The sequence below is a fragment of the Canis aureus genome, chromosome 6 (assembly GCF_053574225.1).
Source record: "Canis aureus isolate CA01 chromosome 6, VMU_Caureus_v.1.0, whole genome shotgun sequence".
NCBI lineage: Eukaryota > Metazoa > Chordata > Mammalia > Carnivora > Canidae > Canis > Canis aureus.
In genome coordinates, this window is record NC_135616.1 from 13,878,464 (window position 1) to 13,897,578 (window position 19,115).

General features: G+C 33.4%; 1 protein-coding gene across 1 annotated transcript in view; it reads left to right on the plus strand.

The window, feature by feature from the left end:
- The window catches only part of THOC1 (THO complex subunit 1), a 54,271-nt gene that overhangs the window by 4,161 nt on the left and 30,995 nt on the right, over positions 1 to 19,115 (plus strand). The window contains exons 4-9 of the mRNA XM_077900206.1: positions 289 to 355; positions 3,736 to 3,854; positions 4,309 to 4,357; positions 4,756 to 4,851; positions 12,075 to 12,157; positions 14,265 to 14,338. Coding sequence (XP_077756332.1) covers positions 289 to 355; positions 3,736 to 3,854; positions 4,309 to 4,357; positions 4,756 to 4,851; positions 12,075 to 12,157; positions 14,265 to 14,338 — 488 coding nt within the window. The remainder of the gene's footprint in view (positions 1 to 288; positions 356 to 3,735; positions 3,855 to 4,308; positions 4,358 to 4,755; positions 4,852 to 12,074; positions 12,158 to 14,264; positions 14,339 to 19,115) is intronic.

Genomic DNA, 19,115 nt, shown 5'->3' on the forward strand with positions numbered 1-19,115 from the left:
TACTTGATTAGCTTGTAGCCATAATCATGCTAATGTAACCATCTTCCTAAGATCATTGGATTGTAAGTGAATCACCCCCTTATTATTTACTTGATCTATTTTTGCGATTAGTGATTCTATTACTGTTAACTCGTTTTTTATATTTTCATCTTAGTAATTTTATTTTCTGCAAGAAATAGGTTTGTCTTTTGTTTCTGATACTTTAATGTCAAAGGATATGTTTTTATTGTTACCAAACTAGTCTGGACTCTGGTTCCTAAATTAAATTGTTTTCTCCTCTGTTGGTAGATAAATCATTCATCATGTGAAAACGTTTTAGCTATTATTTCTCTTGCTATTGGGGGAGTAACTGAAGGTAAGTACAGCATTGTTTTTCTAAAGTAATCATGGATGTGACATGCTTTATTTAAAAGTTATTTTCCTTATACCTCTCCATCTATATGATTTTGTTCGTTTTTCAAATTCTGCCTACCACCTTTGCCAAGAAGTTGTCCCAATGAAATTAGCTCACACTTCTCGTTTCTAGTACGCAGCACACATTTTGACACTTTCTTTGTTCTCCAGTTGTTTCATTTATTCAATAAATATTTATTGAGCATCTACTATGTGCCTGGTACTGAGATAGGACTTAAACATTCAGTGTTAAAGAAAACATATCACTGCCCATAAGTAGCTTAGTGGCTGATGGAGGAAACAGATGTGTAAATTTTTTACTGAGGTATAATTACTGTGAAGTGGGAATGAAGTGTGATTGAAGAGACTCTCTAAACTCTGAAGGAATCAGGGAGGTCTTAGAAGGGAAGCAAGCTGTAACAGGAGCTGGGATGTGAGAGATTCTCACATTTGTCAGAAAGGAATACAAAGCTGTGTAAAGGCCAAGTTTAGCCTGGCTAAAGAATTGGGTGGAGCAGAGGGGTGAGAGGATGATAACAATGGTGAGGAAGGAAACAGGAAAGGTAGCTTAGGGTCATTGTAAAGGGCTTTGTATACCATGCTAACAGGGAGCTATGGAGGAAGAGTTGGATTGGGAGAGACTGCTGGCAGGAAAACTAGGTAGGGGACTGTTAAAATGGGGCAGTGGCCATGGGAGATAATTGCCAGACTAAAAAAGGCATATAGGAAGTACACAGTGCCTAACACCTAGAAGGAGCTCATTAAATATTTGCAGAAGGAAACAGTGAAAAACTAGTTCATCCATACTCTTTAGCAAATGTAGTTGAAATACTTATTTAATGTAAGTGAAAAATGCCTTTTAATCTGTAAAGTATTACTCACATATTTATTCTTTTGATACCTATTCCTAAAAAAACTAGAACATTCGAGGTAAAAGTGGTCTGCTAGTGTTAGCAGCATGTTATTCTGTAAACTTAAGCATAATTCATAAATTCTGACTTGACACTTTAAACTTTTATACAGGATGTTCATTGCATACTTGAATGAGTTCTGCAGTGGGGAGTGTTCCTTGCCCAGTTTTTGCCAAACAGCAGTTTACTTAGTTCATTGATTACCTTGATGTGTTACTCTTGTAGACTGGTAATATTTTTAATGCTTGAAGTTCAGAGTCTGTTTTTAGAACTTTTACTTTATTTGAAAAAGATAAGGACTTATGATAAAAGCTTAGATGCTTTTTTAATTTTAATTGGATGAGGAATAGTCCTTCTCAAGAGATTATTAATTGTGTTCTTCTTGTGACGTTTTCACATTATCCATAAATATGTTTTATTAAATTCAACTCAGCAAATATTTATTGAGCTTCTGTTTAGTGTCAGACACTTTACTGCTTAAAAAGTACAAAAATACCTACCCACAAAATCTCATAGTCTACATAAAAATAAACAGGATATGATAAATGCTCTAATTTATTTATACTGTGCTTCAGAAGTATAGATGGGGTGGCCCGTTCAAAGGTATCAGGAGTTTTTTAGATGCGCTGATATTTACTGTGTACTTTGAAAGATGGAGTAGGAATTTGCCACATGATAGGAGGGAGACTGTGTAGACAGAAAAAAGCATTGTGTACAAAACCGAGCAAGGATCAACATGGCAGAATGGGAACTGAGGAAGGAGTATCTGTAGGCGAGGTTAAGTGAAGCAAAGAGGGTGTGCAGAGGCTGGGGTGCAGGTTGTTGAAAGTTCTGGGGATCACACTATAGTGCAGCTCATCAGAATCACCAGTGAATCTCTATTTTTAAATGAGACTGCAAGGTCTCAGCTTAGTTTTACTCAATCAGAATCTTTGGAACTGGAATCTAGGTAATTGTCTTAAGTTCTGTAATTAAATGTGAGTTAACTTTTGTCAAAGTATGCTGCAACTACTGCCAGGGAGTATGCTTCTTAAATCTCTTAGGTATACAGGGCATATAGTATCTCAGAGTCTTAAGTGGTAAGGGACTTCAGCAGTTGTCCAGTCCAGTCTCATCTCTAGCCTTTCCTGCTCCCTTCTGTAATGTCCCTGGCAGATGGTCATCCAACATCTATGCCTATTGATGGGGCTTTCTATCTTGATTGCTTTTAGTCTTGTCAGGTTTCCCTTGTACTGATCATAGTATAGGAGTTTCAACTGAGTTGAAATCTGCTGCCTTATGCCACCCACTGGTTCTTGGCAGTATCCCTCACATCACATTCCAGATGTGATCCTACCAGTGCAGAAGTTGAATATATTACTTGTTTTTTTGTTTTTTAACTTACTACAGTGTTTTGGGCTTACAGTGCTCCCTAGATATTTTCTTTGCATACTATGCTTAAAAGCCTACTTTTCTTAAACACTTAGTGTTACTTTAAAATGGAAGAAAGAATGAGCAGGAAGATGAAAGTACATTGAGCTAGTCAAATGACCCTTTCTTTGAAAAATATTTTAATTTATTGTTTTAATTAAATAACATTGAATTTTGAAATAAACAACTTTTTACTCTACCATTCTTTCCCCTGAAATGATACCTTTATTTTAAATGTTTAATAGATGAAATCAGTATCAAACTTTTTTATTATCTTTTTTGAAGGTAAATCAAATCACAAAGATAATTTAGCAACACTATGGAACATTTAGAAATGAGCAAAAGGGAAAAATACTACTCATAATTTCTCTACTTTAAAAAACTACCATTCATTTTGGTATATGTTTTTAGTTTCTCTAGTCTTTTTAAAAAACTTATTGTTGTAACCATAATATACGTACAGTTTTGAATCCTGCCTTTTTCACTTAACATTATATCATAAGCATTTTCCAAGTTATTTTAGTCGTCATAACAATCGTTTTTAATTGGCTGCATTATATTCTTTTGAATAGCTTAGTGGTGAAGAAAACAGACTGTGGAGCCAGACTGCCTGGGTTCGTATCCCAGCTCTACCACTTACTGGCTCTATGGCCTTGGGCAAGTTATTTAACTTCTCTGTGTCTCAGTTTTCCCATTCTATAAACTGGAGGTAATATCTACCTCATAGGGTTATAAGGATTAAATGTGTTAGTATACGTAAATCACTTTCTGTGCCTGACATATAGTAAATGCTCTAGAAGTGTATCAAGAATTATCATCATCATCATTATTGAGTGCACATACCAAAAATTACTTAAGTATGTCCCATTTGGGGACTTTTAGGTTGCTTCCATTTCTTGTCTTAAAAATTTGTTAGGAGTGACAAAGTATGCTGTTGAGATATTTTTCAGAATTATTTTGCATGGGCTGTTTTACTGTACAATTTTTTAAACTTTTAAATTGGCTTGTGCTCCACTTGAAGGTATTTGTACCGCATCTACACCTTTTGTATTGTTGGGAGATGTTTTGGATTGTCTTCCTCTGGATCAATGTGACACAATATTCACTTTTGTGGAAAAAAATGTTGCTACTTGGAAATCAGTAAGTGCCATGGTTTCTTTTTCTGCTAACATTATGTTTCTGTAGATCCAGAGTTCAGAAGATACAATTTATTTATTTATTTATTTACTTTTTTTTTTTCCTTATATTTTTATATTGCTGACTGCCAAAGAGTTTGTCCTTATGAGGGAATTATACTACTATCTTGGAGGGGCTAAGTAAGAGTCATAGTGAAGAAAAAGTTCAAATATAAAATTTGACTGAGTAGTAACAATTAATTTGAAAATGCACACTTTCTTTAAAACAGTTATTTGGTATCATGTTTGTTCTGTACATGAAAATATAATTGAAAATGCTATTTGTGGGGAAAAAGTGAAAGTGGTAGGGTAGACTCAGTGCATGTCAGTGTTCTTTAATATCTTCCTTTCTGTGACTTATTTTTGAAGAGTGTCTAACAACTTCTGTACAGTAGTAATAATTTGTATATTAATTTCAGAATACATTCTATTCTGCTGGGAAAAATTATTTACTACGTATGTGCAATGGTAAGTAATTCAGTGGTAAATGATTGTTTTCTAAAATAAATGTGGCTAGAAAAACAGATGGTTGAATTAAACATAAGTGATAAAATTTTAAAAATAGATTAGTATCTTCAGTTTTAAGTAACAGACTGATTTATTAAAACTGATCATTCACTTTAAATTAAACTGTTTCAGTTCTGGGCATAAGCTTAAAACCAAAAAAAGTTTAGTAAAGTTTATCTTGCCAATGCTAAATTCATTTTATTCCGAATTTTTTAGTGCTTTTTTGGAACAATAGTTTCTATTCTAATTTTGAGAACTGTTTTAGAAAAATACTCTTGACAGACTGATTAACAAATTTGGGTATAGTTGTAATAAACATAGAATAATCTCCTATAACCTTCATTTCCATATGCTGTTAGATCTCCTAAGAAGATTATCAAAATCCCAGAATACAGTCTTCTGTGGACGAATTCAACTCTTTTTGGCCAGGCTTTTCCCTTTATCTGAGAAATCAGGTATGCTTTTATACATTAAATAAATGCTTTGAAGGAGAGTCTTTTTCAGTTTTTAATGAATTAGAAACTCCTGTGATGATAACAAGTAAAATGGTTCTATAAAGTTGAAAACATAGAAAATTGTCACTTTTTTTTATTGGTAAATAACTATTTATAGTAAATAAATATAGTTATAGTAAATAACTATACTTTTGGTAATGTATAATACAGGTAACCCTTAAAGTCATTGATTATTTTTTTTTAAGTATAGTTGACATACATTAGTTTCAGATCTACAGCATAGTAATTTGACAGTTGATTCTTTAAGTTCCAAGTTTATTAATAATGAAAATCTGCAGTTGAATCACATATATATAGATACGCACTATCACATCTCTATTTCATTTTATAATGTATGCCAATTTTTCTCCTGCCATTTTCTCCCTTGTAGTCACTACTATTTAGGCACATTTATTTTCTTCCATTTCTTTTTATTTTTTTAAGATTTTATCTATTTGACAGAGAGAGAACATAAGCAGGGGGAATGGGAGAGGAAGCAGGCTCCCTGCTCTTCAGGGGCTCTATCCTAAGACTCTGAGATCATGAACCGTAGGCAGATGCTTATGACTGAGACACCCAGGCACCCCTATTTCCTTCCCTTTCTTTTACCATTTTTGTGTGTGTTAAATATAACACTCATATAAAAAGTGCATAAAATAAATATATATATACTATAATTATTCTGAATCACATTTTTGTGTAAGCACTGTCGAAGTCCGGAAATGGAACATAACAGTTCTCCAGGGCTCTCCGTAATCTGTTCACATATGCCAAATTTTAATACCTCTTTCCTTCAGTCTTCCTTTCCTTAATATCAGGCTAATATACCACCTACTTCATATGTTGTGAGGATTAAATGAATTAAAATACTTGAAGAGCTTACAACGTGCCTACATGTAGTGAGACCCATAGTAAATGTTGTCAGTGGTTTCTGTGTTTTCTTTTTTGTCATGCTAGATCTTGTTTTTTCTTTCCTACTTATTTAATCAAGATTGATTTAGATTACCTAGGTATTTACTGCTTTTATTTTTGACCTTCTAGTTGTGAAAAATATCCCTGTAAGACTTTTCTTTAGTGCAGGTCTATGTTTTGTCTGAAAATCTTTTATTCTTAAGGAATGATTTCAATAGATAAAAGATTCTAGGTTAGCACTAGATGTAGGATTTAATCATATGTACGATAATCATTACTCTGCCTTTCTCTTCCATTGTTCTCTAGACAACACAAATACCAGTGTAACTTCTTTGAAGATAGTCTAAATTTTTTTTCTCTCTCCTTGCTCTTTACTTTTTTCTTTATTTTAGGTTTGTTTGGTTTCTTTTTTCAGTTGTACTATGATGTATCTTACTGTAGATTTTTTTCTTTTTTTATCATATTTGGGATCTATGGGAATCTTAAATCTGGGTTAGTATCTTTAATCCAGTTGGCAAAAATTTTAGCCATTATTTCGTCAAATATTGTGTATGCCTCTTTCTTTTTTTTAATTTTTTTTCCATAATATTATTATACCTCGTCACTGTGTCTTCTGTCTCTTATTCTTTCTGTATTTTCATCTATTTGTCTCTATTTGTCACATTCTGAATAATTTCTTCAGATTGCTTTTTCAGTTCACTCTTTGGAAATGATGAATGATCAGCTGCTAAATGAGTTTTTAATTTTAGTTTTTGTTGTTTTCATTGTATTTTATTTGCTGAAGACTTGTTAAAGGTATTTAAGTCGGTTATGTCACTTACAGATTTCTTATTCCCTGCTCATATTTTCAAACTTGTTCTTTAATTTTTAAACCAGGATAAGCATTCTTATGTATCTGATAATTCCAGTACTTTAAGTCTTTGTGGGTTTGTTTCTGTTTCTCAGGATGTCTTCTCTTTGTGTCTTGTTAGCATTGGGTGTAATATTTGAAAAAATATTGAGGGATTAATTTTGAGGCCTAGGATACATACATTTTTCCAGATAGAGTTTTCATTGCTTCTGTTAGGCACCTTTAGAAGGAGGCTACCACTAATCCAGAGTTCCCTTAATTCAGCCCAGTTTTAAGGCCTGTGTTTCCTTCGATCATTGAGAAGACTTGGCTCTGGAGTATAGTTTGGTTTACTGTAACTTGAAGGTTATAGCCCTATGAGTTCTCAGCCTTGAAGATGGTTGGGGTGGGATTTATTAGATTCTCCACCTTTTTTGGGCCCAGATTTACTTTTATCATTCTAGCTTTGGGAAGCCATGAAAAGGGTAGCTCAGTTTTACAACTGATTCTCTTGTTTGGCAGATGTCCTCAAGACAGAAGTGGCTTACGTATCAATGCATTGTTTATCTTACTTGCCTTCTGGATGTTTGCCATGTATCCCTTACTTTCCTGTTAGCTCTTTTTTGAAAGTTTTTTCTTAAACCTTTTTTTTTTTTAACTTCATTGTCTAGAACAATGCTGTAAACATGGTTTATGGTTAAATTTTTATGGGATTAATGTAATTTATCCAAGTTTTTGTCTTTAGTAGGATTAATCTGAATTAATTAGCTAATTCGGCCTTCTGTTCCTATAGACTCACCCTTTTTTATTACTTTTTTTAAAAAAAAAAACTTTCAGCATGTGAGTCCATGTGTCATACAATTCACCATTTAAAGTGTACAATTCATTGTTTTTTAGCATATTGACAGGGTTATGCAGCCATGACTACAGTCTAACTTTTGAACATTTTTCCTACCCTGTACCCAGTAACTGTCATTCCCAACTCATCATCATTCTTACCCTCTCCTCCAGGTTCTAAACAACCATTAGTCTCCTTGTTCTCTATAGATTTTCTTATCTGGATACTTAAAAAATGGAATAATGAAATATGTGTTCTTTTATTGACTGGCTTTTTTAACTTAGCATAACATTTTCAAGATTTATCTGTGGTGTAGCATGTATCAATATTTCTTTTTTTTTTTTAATATTCATAGTATGGATAGAACACCTTTTGTCCATTCATCAGTTGATGGACATTCGGATTGTTTCTGCTTTTTTGCCTATTGTGAATAATGCTGCTGTGAATTTTTGTTTATAAGATTTTATTTGGACATATATTTTCATTTTTCCTTGGCATATACCTAGGGTGAAATTGCTAAGTCATATGGTAACTCTGTATTTAAATTCTCAAGGGACTACCAAACTGTTTTGTGAAGAAGCTGCACCATTTTACAGTCCTATCGTCAGTGCAAGTGGGTTCAGGTGTCTCCACATCCTTGTTAATGCTTATTATTGTCTTGGGTTTTTTATTATCACCATCTTAGTAAGTATAAAGTGGTATCTCATGGCATTTTCCTTATGACTAGAGATGTTAAGCATCTTTTCATGTGCTTACCGATCATTTGTAGGTCTTCCTTAAAGAAATGGCTATTTGTTTTATTTTTAAAATTGAGTTGTCTCAATTTTAAAATTTTTTAAAATTGAATTGTCTTTTTATTAACTAATTGAGTTAAATTAAAATTGAGTTGTCTCAAATTTAAAAATTGAGCTGTCTTTTAATTAATTGAGTTAAATTAAAATTGAGTTGTCTTTTTATTAATTAGTTTTATGAGTTCTCTTTATATTCTAAATAATCAACTCTTATCAGATATGTAATTTGCAAATATTTTCTCTCATTTTGTGGATTTCCTTTCACCTTCTTGATAGTATTGTTTGCAACACAAAAGTTTTAGGTTTTTATGAAATTTGGTATATCTATTTTTTCGTTTGCTGCTTGTGCTCTTAGTGTCATATCTAAGAAATCATTGCTTACCCTAATGTCACACAGATTTATTCTTGTGTTTTCTTATAAGTTATTTAGCTCTGTGGTCCATTTTGAATTAATTTTTGTATATGGTATGAGGTAGGAGTTCAGTTTCATTCTTTTGTGTGTTAATATCCAGCTGTCCCAGCATCATTTGTTGAAAAAACTATTCTTTCCTCCATTGAATTGGCATATAATCTTCTTTATGCCTTCAAAACACCAGCGTTAGTAGAACCTTAGGGTGTTGGCACTAATTCTTGTCTCTGCAAACCTTTTTGTTCTCTATTGTCACACCACTGACCGGTGCTGTTAGTCTCAGTTTTACTTCCTCAGGGAGCCTCTGTTTTTAGCATCTAATCTAAACCTGCCACCACAGTCACCCATTATCACCACCTGATTTCAAATCTCTTCTTAGCATTTAGCACCACTGTTTGTGTTGTTTACTTCTTGTTCTCTGTGCGTAGAACAGTGCCAGACATCGCATTGCCTTTTAAATCTGTGATAAATGAAGGCTGTGTTTTGTGAAATGAAGTGTGCCCCCTCCTAACTAAAAAAACTCCTAAGTAGTTTCTTTTCTGGAAGTTACAGAAACATAAGAACAAGGTTTCAATTTTCAACCATTTTTTTGGTCCTTCCTGTTATTTCCAGCCTCCACTCTCGTCCTTTTTTTTTTTTTTTTTTTGCATTGCATAATCCAAATTTGGTTATGATATGGCCTCCTCATAAAATACAGCTAGATTTGGAATATTAATTTTTTTAAAGATCTGTCATTTTAGTTCAGGAAAGAGAATGGTGTATAAATTTCCTTCTCTTTAGTGATCTTGTTAGATTTTTGTAGCAAATTAAGCTGCTTTGATAAAATGAATTGGAAGTTTTCATATTTTTCTTTTCTAGAAGAATTGGAGTAATTGTGTTTTATTTCCTTCTTGAATGTTTGGTAGAGTTTACGATTGAAGCAGTTATCCTTAACAAAGTATTATGGCTATGGTTTGGTTTATGAAACAGATTTGCAATTATTCAGACTTTTCCTTTTTTCTTGAGACAGTTTTGGTAACTTTTTTTCCCCTGGGAATTTGTGAATATTATCTAAAATTTCAAAAGTATTGACATGGTGCTATTTATAGCTCCCCCCCCCCCATTCTATTTTTTTTAATTGAGGCATAATTAACATATAATGTTCTGTTAGTTTTAAGTGTATAATGATTCAGGAATTCTCTTGTTACTCAGTGCTCATCAAGATAAGTGTACTCTTCATCCCCTTTATTTATAGAACTCCTCATTTTTTAAAGAATGCTTTAGCGCTTTTTTTCAATGTACAGCATTACTAAAGTGGCAAGACATAAAGAATCCATTTTTTTCTTATTGACTGGTTGAAAGAATAATAATATGTTGTTTAAGGTAGCTTTAAACATTACATATCCTTTAATAAGTGGTGTTTTAAAATGTAATTTCTAAATTATAAAAATAACCTATTTCAGAAAATTTGGAAAATGAAGAGGAAAAGCTGTTTATAATTAATCGTAGCACACTAACATAAGCCAGGTTGGCATTTTGGGGTATTTTCTTATAGTATCTTTTTAAAACATTTGTAGGCACTTGACATTCACTAGGGTATATCCCAAGACCTGCAAAAATCCAGTTCTGTGTGTAATTTAGCATGTGAAGTATGCCTGAAATTTTTGATGTAATGAGAATTACATGTGCTATATTGAGTAATAGAGAATAGACAAATATTTTAAGCAGTCACTGCTAAATGAGCAACCAGATTCATTCACTAGCTTAATGATTTGATAGTGTTTTTTTTTTAACTTTAGCTTTTTGTTCTGAAATAACTTTAGACTTAAAGAAGAATTGAGGAGGTAATAGAGTACCTGAATAACCCCTCACCTAATGTTAGCTTCTTACATGACCACAGTGCACCAAAACAGTTACCAAAACATTGGTGGTACAGCACTGTTAACTGAAGACTTTATTTGTATTTTACCAGTGTCATCACTGTTTTTCTTTTTTCTGTTCAAGGATTCAGTCCAGGATCCCACATTGCAGTCACTTGCCACATTGCTTTACTCTCCCTAGTCTCAGTCTTTGCTTTTTTCATGACTTAGACACTTTTGAAGAATACTGGTCAGGTATTTTGTAGAATGTCCTTCAGTATAAGTTTGTCTAATTTTTTTCGTAATTAAACTGAGGTTATAGATTTGGGGGAAGAAGACTACAGAGGTGATATGCCCTTCTTGGTGCATCATTTCAACATGTTGTTGATATGTCTTATTACTGGTGATGTTATCCTTGATCACCATATTTTTCTGTTGCTAAGTTACTGTTTTTACCTTTGTTATTCTTGAAGGCAAATACTTGGAGACTCTGCAAATACTCTTCTTCTCCTTAGACTTTTGCCCACTAATTTTAGTATTCACCAGTGAATGAATATTGCCTGCAGCAATGATTTTTAGGTTGTCCTAGTGGTGATTTTCGATTTCTCTTATGCCTTCTTCATGTATTACTTGGGATTCTTCATAAGGAAGAGTTGTCTCCTATCCCTTATTATTAATTCAGTAACCTGTTTTAGTGTGAATGTAGATATTTTATTCTGTGGGTTACAATCCCATAATATTTAGTTTCTCACTCAGATTGTTCTAGTTTTGCCCATTGGGAGCTCTTTCATGTTTTCCTGGTATGAGAAGATAGTCTCGGCTCATCTTGTGTTTTCCCTACCCCACCCCTGGAATCACCCACTTCTCCAAAGAGCCTGATTCCTTTTATTTAAGAATAGTATATAGAAGCCAAGATCTGGGTCCTAGATCTGCTAATTACTACTGGAGTATCACTGCTTCTGGGTTTTTTGTGGACAGAGCTAGGAAAGATATGTATGTATTACAAACCCATGTATGTGTGTGTGTGTGTGTGTGTATATATATATATTTACTTCTGTGTCTGCCTGTGTATGTATTTTTAAACAACCAACAACAAAAAACATGAGATCATTGTGAAACCTAGGAGTTTAAACCAGTACCAGTATTGATGTTCATTTATAAGTTCTGTCTTTGACAGTGAGAAACCTGACTCTCATTAACTAAGGTATATTTACTGTATATATTGTTAACACTCTTACTTTTTGATTAATACAATTTTTATTTGTGCTTCAGGGAAATTATAAATTACTTTGAATTTCACTCTGTAAAATTGTTCTAAACTATTAATAACAAGGACAACTGTATTTGTTATAATGTATTGTGTAGAATTCTGAGTACTCTGAAGGCACCTTAAAGAAATGAATTTTAGAAAGGATTTTAAAATCAAGTGTGGTGTTATTTCTGACTTGATCTTTTAGTTTTGGATTTATCATTTTCTTTGTTTTGGTTATATGACAGCAAAGTTGTATTCTTCAGTTGTTTGGTGGGTTTGCTTTGAAAATCTTTTCTTTCTGCTTCTTTTTAATAGGTCTTAACTTGCAGAGTCAATTTAATCTGGAAAATGTCACTGTTTTCAATACCAATGAGCAGGAAAGCACCTTGGGTCAGAAGGTGAGGCTAAGAAATCTAACAAACATATTTATAAGTTTATTACTAAGATAACTCCTGTGAATGGGTCTTCTAAGTCACCAAAAATTTTTAAACCTTTATTTCTAATTTATAGAAATAATGTGTAGTCTGTATAAAAAATGCAAACAAAATAGAAATATTTAAAATAGAAAGTACAAAAAAAAAATAGGAAGTACAGCTACCCTATAATCCAAGGCCCCCAAAGATAAGCACTCTTAGCATTGCCTGTCTTTACAAGACTTAATATGTGTGTAGTTTTATTCCAAAATTGAGGTCATACAATACATATTGTTCTGGAATTCACTTTATTCTTTTAAGAGTATAAAATGGATGCGTTTCTGCATCAGTACATTAGATTTGTGTCTAAAGGTTCCTGATAAGTCTTCCAAGTATATATGTACATATATATATATATCATAATCTTGTCAGTGGGCATTTGGATAATTTCTAATTGTGAAAAATGGTTAACAACATTATATATAATGAATGGTATTGTAGATACCATTTCTAAATTATGCAGGTATTTCCTTGGGATAAATTAGAGTGAATGAAATTGTGTCAAAATGTATGCATATATCAGATTTTGATAGCTATTGACCATTTACTTCTCAAAAAGGTCATACTCAAAAAAAAAAAAAAAAAAAAGGTCATACTCATTTATACCATCACCAGTGGCACTTGGAGAATGCCTGCACATTTTCCCACGGCCTCATACCAACCTTGGGAATTACCAATTTTAAAAAATCTTTGCTTAATTGATATATACTTGAAAAAGTAGATCTTTGTTTTAACTTACATTCCCTTGGTTATTAGTGAAGTTGAGGGACTTTATGTTTATTGGAATTTATTTTTTTTTTCTGTGCAAATTAGAAGTAATGAAGAAGAGAATTACCTATTCATGCCATTTGCCCATTTTACTTTTGAAATATCTTTTTCTTACTGATGTGTAGAAGCTCATATGGGATGATATTAAATCACTGCCTACCATTTTGTTGATTTTTTTTTCTCATATAGCTTTCTTATAACTTTATTTATTGTGCTTCTGCTGTATAGAATTTTAAAATTTGGGTATAATATTAATGTATGTTGGTGTTTTAATTGTTTCCAGCCTTATGTCATGCTAAAGGCTTCCACTCCAGAAGATTATATAAGCCCTTTTGTTTTCTTTTGATGCTTTTATGAGTAATTTTTTTTTTTAAATCTAATCCAGCATGAATGTGGAGTATGGAGTAAGTTAAGTTATAATTTTATTTTTTCCAAATAGTGAGCTAGTTATCTCAGAACCATTTGTTAAATAATCCATATTTGCCCACTCATTTTTAAAGGGACATCAGGTATAATCAACTCTATTTTAAAGATAATTTATGATATATTCAGAAGACAAATTTCTGGACATTCAACACCTATTCATTTAGGAACAAGTTATCAAGTTTAAAAAATTATTAATTAGATATAGCTAACATCTCACTGTAAATTATGTCTTATATAATTTGTTCCTTAAAATGTAATTATTATCAATTTGGAAGTGGTGTTGACTTAAGATTTTTAAAAATCTTGCCTCTCACTGTTACATATCTTTTGGTACTTCTTGGACTATTTCATGTAAACTTGTTATTTTGAATTTCTCACTATAGAACTAGACAGCATATCATAAAGTGTTTCCCAAAAATAAGAGTTCTCTGTTGGGTTGGGGGAGGATTTCTATGGTCAAATTAAAGTTGGGACAAAACTACTTACGTATACTTTGAGTTCTTTACTACAATTCTTAGAGTCCTTAATCAGTTCTCTGAAAGGTCATTGTATTTATTCCCATAGAGAATCTACAGACCATGTTTGGAGAAATACTGACTTAAAACTTTTTAACTATATCTTCATGACTATCTTATGTCATTGTCCTACTGCTCTTGGGTTCTTAGATCTTTGTCACATAGAATTGCTGTTGCCTTAAAGAATAACTAGTTTTTTTACAGAAGCGTGACTAGATTTCTCTAACAGCATTTGTCTAGCAGTGTGTGAATGATGTTATTCCAGCATTTGTCTTCTGCCTGACAACTGCTTTGTGACACATTGTACATTTTTTTAAATTTAGCACACTGAGGATAGAGAAGAAGGAATGGATGTTGAAGAAGGTGAAATGGGAGATGATGAAGCTCCAACAACTTGGTGAGTTTTAGAAGTTCAGATTTTATGATGTACAAAGTTAAACCTTAATGACTTATCAAGTACAAGTGTCAAGATATACACAAGGAAGAAGGAAATCATGCTTATAGATTTCTTTTATTTGATTTTTTATGTATATTATAATTATAAATCCTAAATCACTACTAGGCTCTATCAGTTGGTTTCTGAATTACATACAGACAATTCATTATTTACATGGCCTACTTTATGCATATTCCTAACATTTGAAAACCCAACCATAGGCAACCTAGGGACTCTTCCCCTTTTTCCTTCTATTAACTTTGTGGACCTAGTGCTTGTGGATAATGGGCTGACTTTTTAATGAAGTAAGAGGAATAAGTAACCTCCTTTCCCTCTTCTTCCCTTCGCATACCCATCTTTTGTTTCCTATCTCATCTGCTAACTTTGTGCTTTCTTTCCAAATAATTTCTTCCTAATGCTCATTAGGAGCAATGAGGAAGAGAAAAAGGGAGATATGAAGGAAAATATTCACTTCCAGGTGTCTGAGGTGACAAAAGTTATCAGTTGCCATTGAATTTCTGGAGGATCAAGAAGAGTTTCTAATATCTGCACAGAGAGCTGTATACCTGGCATCCCAGGTTTCAGATTCAAACACATTATCTCCAAAGAAGCATCGAGAGTAGTGTGGCTCCAGGCTGAATTCCAATTCTAGCCATGTAACCTAAAGCAATTACCTGACTTCCCTGCAACTCAGTTGTAGTGTCTTTAAAATGTAGTAATGAGGGGCAGCCCGGGTAGCTCAGAGGTTTAGCGCCACCTTCAGCCCAGGGCCTGATCCTGGGGACCTGGGATGATCAAGTCCCACGTCGGGCTTCCTGCATGGAGCCTGCTTCTCCCTCCCTCTCTCTCTCTCTCTCTCTCTCTCTCTCTCTATGTCTCTCATGAATAAATAAAATCTTAAAAAAAAAAAAGAAAAGAAATATAATGTAGTAATGGCACCTACCTGCTGCTCATTGAGATTATTAAATGAGATGGTGCTTGGATATGGTCTGTTAAGATACACAGTAGTTATTGTTTCTTTAGTTGTTGATGTTATATACAGTGATCTACGGAAAGCGCTCATTAGAACAGTTTATTTGTTAGCTATTATTACTAGCTATAGTTCTGTGTTTGGGTTGTGGTTTTTTAGAGACCTATTTGTTCATGTACATTGTGGATAGAGTATACTTTTGGGGTCTGACCTGAGCAACGTAAAGGATCAAGGCAGTAGGCTTCAACATAACAGGTCACCTGAAATGTAAAAAGAGCCCCCAAAGACAAACTGCCCAATGCAGTTTTGTGTAGTTAGACTCTGCCTAAACCTGTATAGATAAATCGGCCCCATTGACTATTAGCTAGTCCCAGTTGCAGAAAAATCAGGTAAACAGGATTCAGTACTCTTAGTCTGTCACAATCATTTTATTTTATTTTGTCCTTTTTTTAATTGAAATGTGGTTGATATACAATAATACTTTAGTTTCAGGTATACAACATAATGATTCATGTTTTTACACAGTAGGACGTGATCACCAGGATAAGTCTAGCTGCCATCTGTCAACCTATTATAATGTTGTGTTGTTGACTGCATTCCCTATGCTATACTTAACATTCCAGTGACTTATCTTAAAACTGCAGGTTTTACCTTTTAAATCCTCTTCACTATTTTTTAAATAAAGGAAGAGATTGGGAAATTACTTTGTAACTAATTGTATCACCAGATTGTTTTAGGCACTGTCATTTACAAAGAACACATTACCCATGTATCTATAGTATGAAGCCCATTTCAGATTTGGGTCAAATACACCAGTAAAAAATTCTGGATTAAAAAAAATTCCAATTTAATGTTCTATAAAATCACCAGCTCAACATTTTAAAAAAATGTCAAGTTGCAGAACACCTTGGTTAAAATAGTTAAAAACTTTTCTTTTCTTTTTTTTTTTTAAGATTTTATTTATTTATTAGCGAGCATGAGCGGGGGACAGAGGCAGAAGGAGAAGCAGATTCCCCACTGAGCAGGGAGCTCGACTCAGGGCTCCATTCCAGGACCCTGTGATCATGACCCAGGCCGAAGGTAGACACCCAACAGACTGAGCCACCCAGGCACCCCGAAAACATTGTTTTTATTTTTTTTAATATATATATATTTTAAAGATTTATATATTTATTCATGAAAGACACAGAGAGAGAGAGAGAGAGAGTCAGAGACAAAGGCAGAGGGAGAAGTAGGCTCCCTGCAAGGAGCCCAATTCGGGACTCGTTTCCGGGTCTCCGGGATCACACCCAGAGCAAAAGGCAGATGCTCAACTGCCGAGCCACCCAGGCATCCCAACATTCTGTTTTTAGACAGTAACTCTCACCTTAATATGTTACGGTTTTCGTATACAACAAGTAGTTACATATGCTTTGTGTAGATAAATACAGAATCCAGATGTATTTGTGGAATGTTGAAGTTAGAGGGCAAATTGCAGTGGATCAAAACATGAAAGGAGGGTGAGGATGTGGTGACATTGAGTGTAAATGATTTTCAGGACATTGAGACATGAAGAAAAAGCCATGGAGGGACAGCATGGATTGGAACTTTCAAAGGAGAAGATATTTTTAAAATTTTAGTGCCTCAATTAAAAGGTTTTCTAGTAGTCATTTATTAATACTACTATAAAATTTCTCCTGTGAGGCACCTAAGATAAATACTAGGCCAACTAAAAAAGAGATCAGAAGGTTTAATAAGTAGGCGATGATAATTAACAACTTAGAGTAAGCTTGTTATTAGTATCAAACAGTAAATTAAGATGTGAGCTTTCTGGCAAGTGAGACAATAAAGGAACATATAATGGTTACATAGTTCTCATTCTGATTAGACCGTATCCCATTAGTAAGAGGCAAACTTTTCTTGTACTATGTTTCAAGAGTTGTTTATTATATTCTCATATGTGGTAACTGAGTAACAGTGTGTGTGTGTGTGTGTGTGTGTGTGTGTGTGTGTGTGTAACTGTACATATAAAACTAGAAAATCTTCAAAAGCAGTTTGGTTTCAAAAACATTTCTTTTTTTTTAATTTTTATTTATTTGAGAGAGGCAGAAATAGAGAAAGAGAGACAGAGAGAATGAGTAGGGAGGAGAGGGAGAAGCAGACTACTTGCTAAAAGCAGGGAGCCCCACATGGGACTCGATCCCATGACCCCAGGATCATGACCTGAGCTGAAGACAGATGCCCAACCAACTGAGCCACCCAGGCGCCCCTCAAAAACATTCTTTATTAAGCGTATGGAACTACACAAATACCATGTTATTTCATGGGTATTAATTATTTTACATGTGGCTTTTTCTTTTTTCCAATTTACTTGCACATTTTGGAAAATGTTCCTTTTATGGGTTTTGTGTGTGTGTGTGACTTTTTTTAACTTGATCTGTATAAAACCCAGATTTTTTTTTTTAAGATTTTATTTTATTTTTATTTATTTATTTTTTTAAGATTTTATTTATTTATTCATGAGAGACAGAGAGAGAGGCAGAGACACAGGCAGAGGGAGAAACAGGCTCCATGCAGGAAGCCTGACGTGGGACTTGATCTTGGGTCTCCAGGATCACACCCTGGGCTGAAGGCAGCGCTAAACTGCTGAGCCACCTGGGCTGCCCCAAACCCAGATTTATAATCTCGTTATAAGTCAATGAAATTGCTTCAGTTATAGAAAATAGTTGATGTCAGTTGATGTTCAGATTACTGTTTTCCTGTTTTCAGAGTTTTTACTAGGAAAGAGTGTAGAAAGAATGAAAGTTAACATGCCCCTTAGATTTTTTTGACTACTGCTGATTCTTGATAAAACTTTTGGCAGGAGCTGGATTTTGGTCAATTAAAAGTTGTCAGTATTCTTCATTACTGTTTTGAAACAAGATCCACATGTTTCAAATATTAGTAGTTCTAGCAAAGTTAGCATTCTTTTATCTCAAGGTAAAAATAGTTATTTACCTTTATACATAATTCAAAGTGGTTGTAATTTAGGTAAGTACCTAAGTATAATTTCAATCCTCTTTTGTAAAATGAAGTGCATGCACTTTGTTAAACTGCTGTTTTCTTGCAGACCAAGGACTTTTTCAGTTATTGCCAAGTTCAAAGCTTTGTTCAGGCAGTTACAGTTGTCAGAAGTGTGAATCTAATATAAGTAATCTGTTACTATGTATGTAGGTGTATGTGGGTTTTTTAAATCTATATACCAATTAATATAAATTTAATAAAATTATTTAAATAGGTATTTTATGATACGAACTTGTACTTTGTAATCTTAACCATATGAATTAGAGTCATATGGTGAGAATCTTTATCACATGTGCTTCCACATGTTATACTAAACTACTTTTCCTTTGGCATTCTTCACTAATGGCTTTTCAGACATTTTTGTAGAAAACTGATTTTTGCACTACACACACACACACACACACACACGTATGTATGTATGTATGTATGTAGTATGCATGGCATTTTTCAGGTTTTTAAACATTACCCTCTCACCCCAAAACCTTAAAAATTAAAAAGTACATGATAAAAATCATACTCCTTTTACTTTTCTATAATCCTTTAAAATGCATTATAATATGGCCCCTGATACTCCCTAGTCATTAAAAAAGTAATTTTAAATATATCCATCTCAAAGATGAAGAGTGGAAGATTAACTTAACTTCCTATTATTGACTAGACTAGAGAAGGCAAGACTCTTAACATCATAGTGCTGTTTGGCTCACTAAACCCCAACCCCCTTCCTGT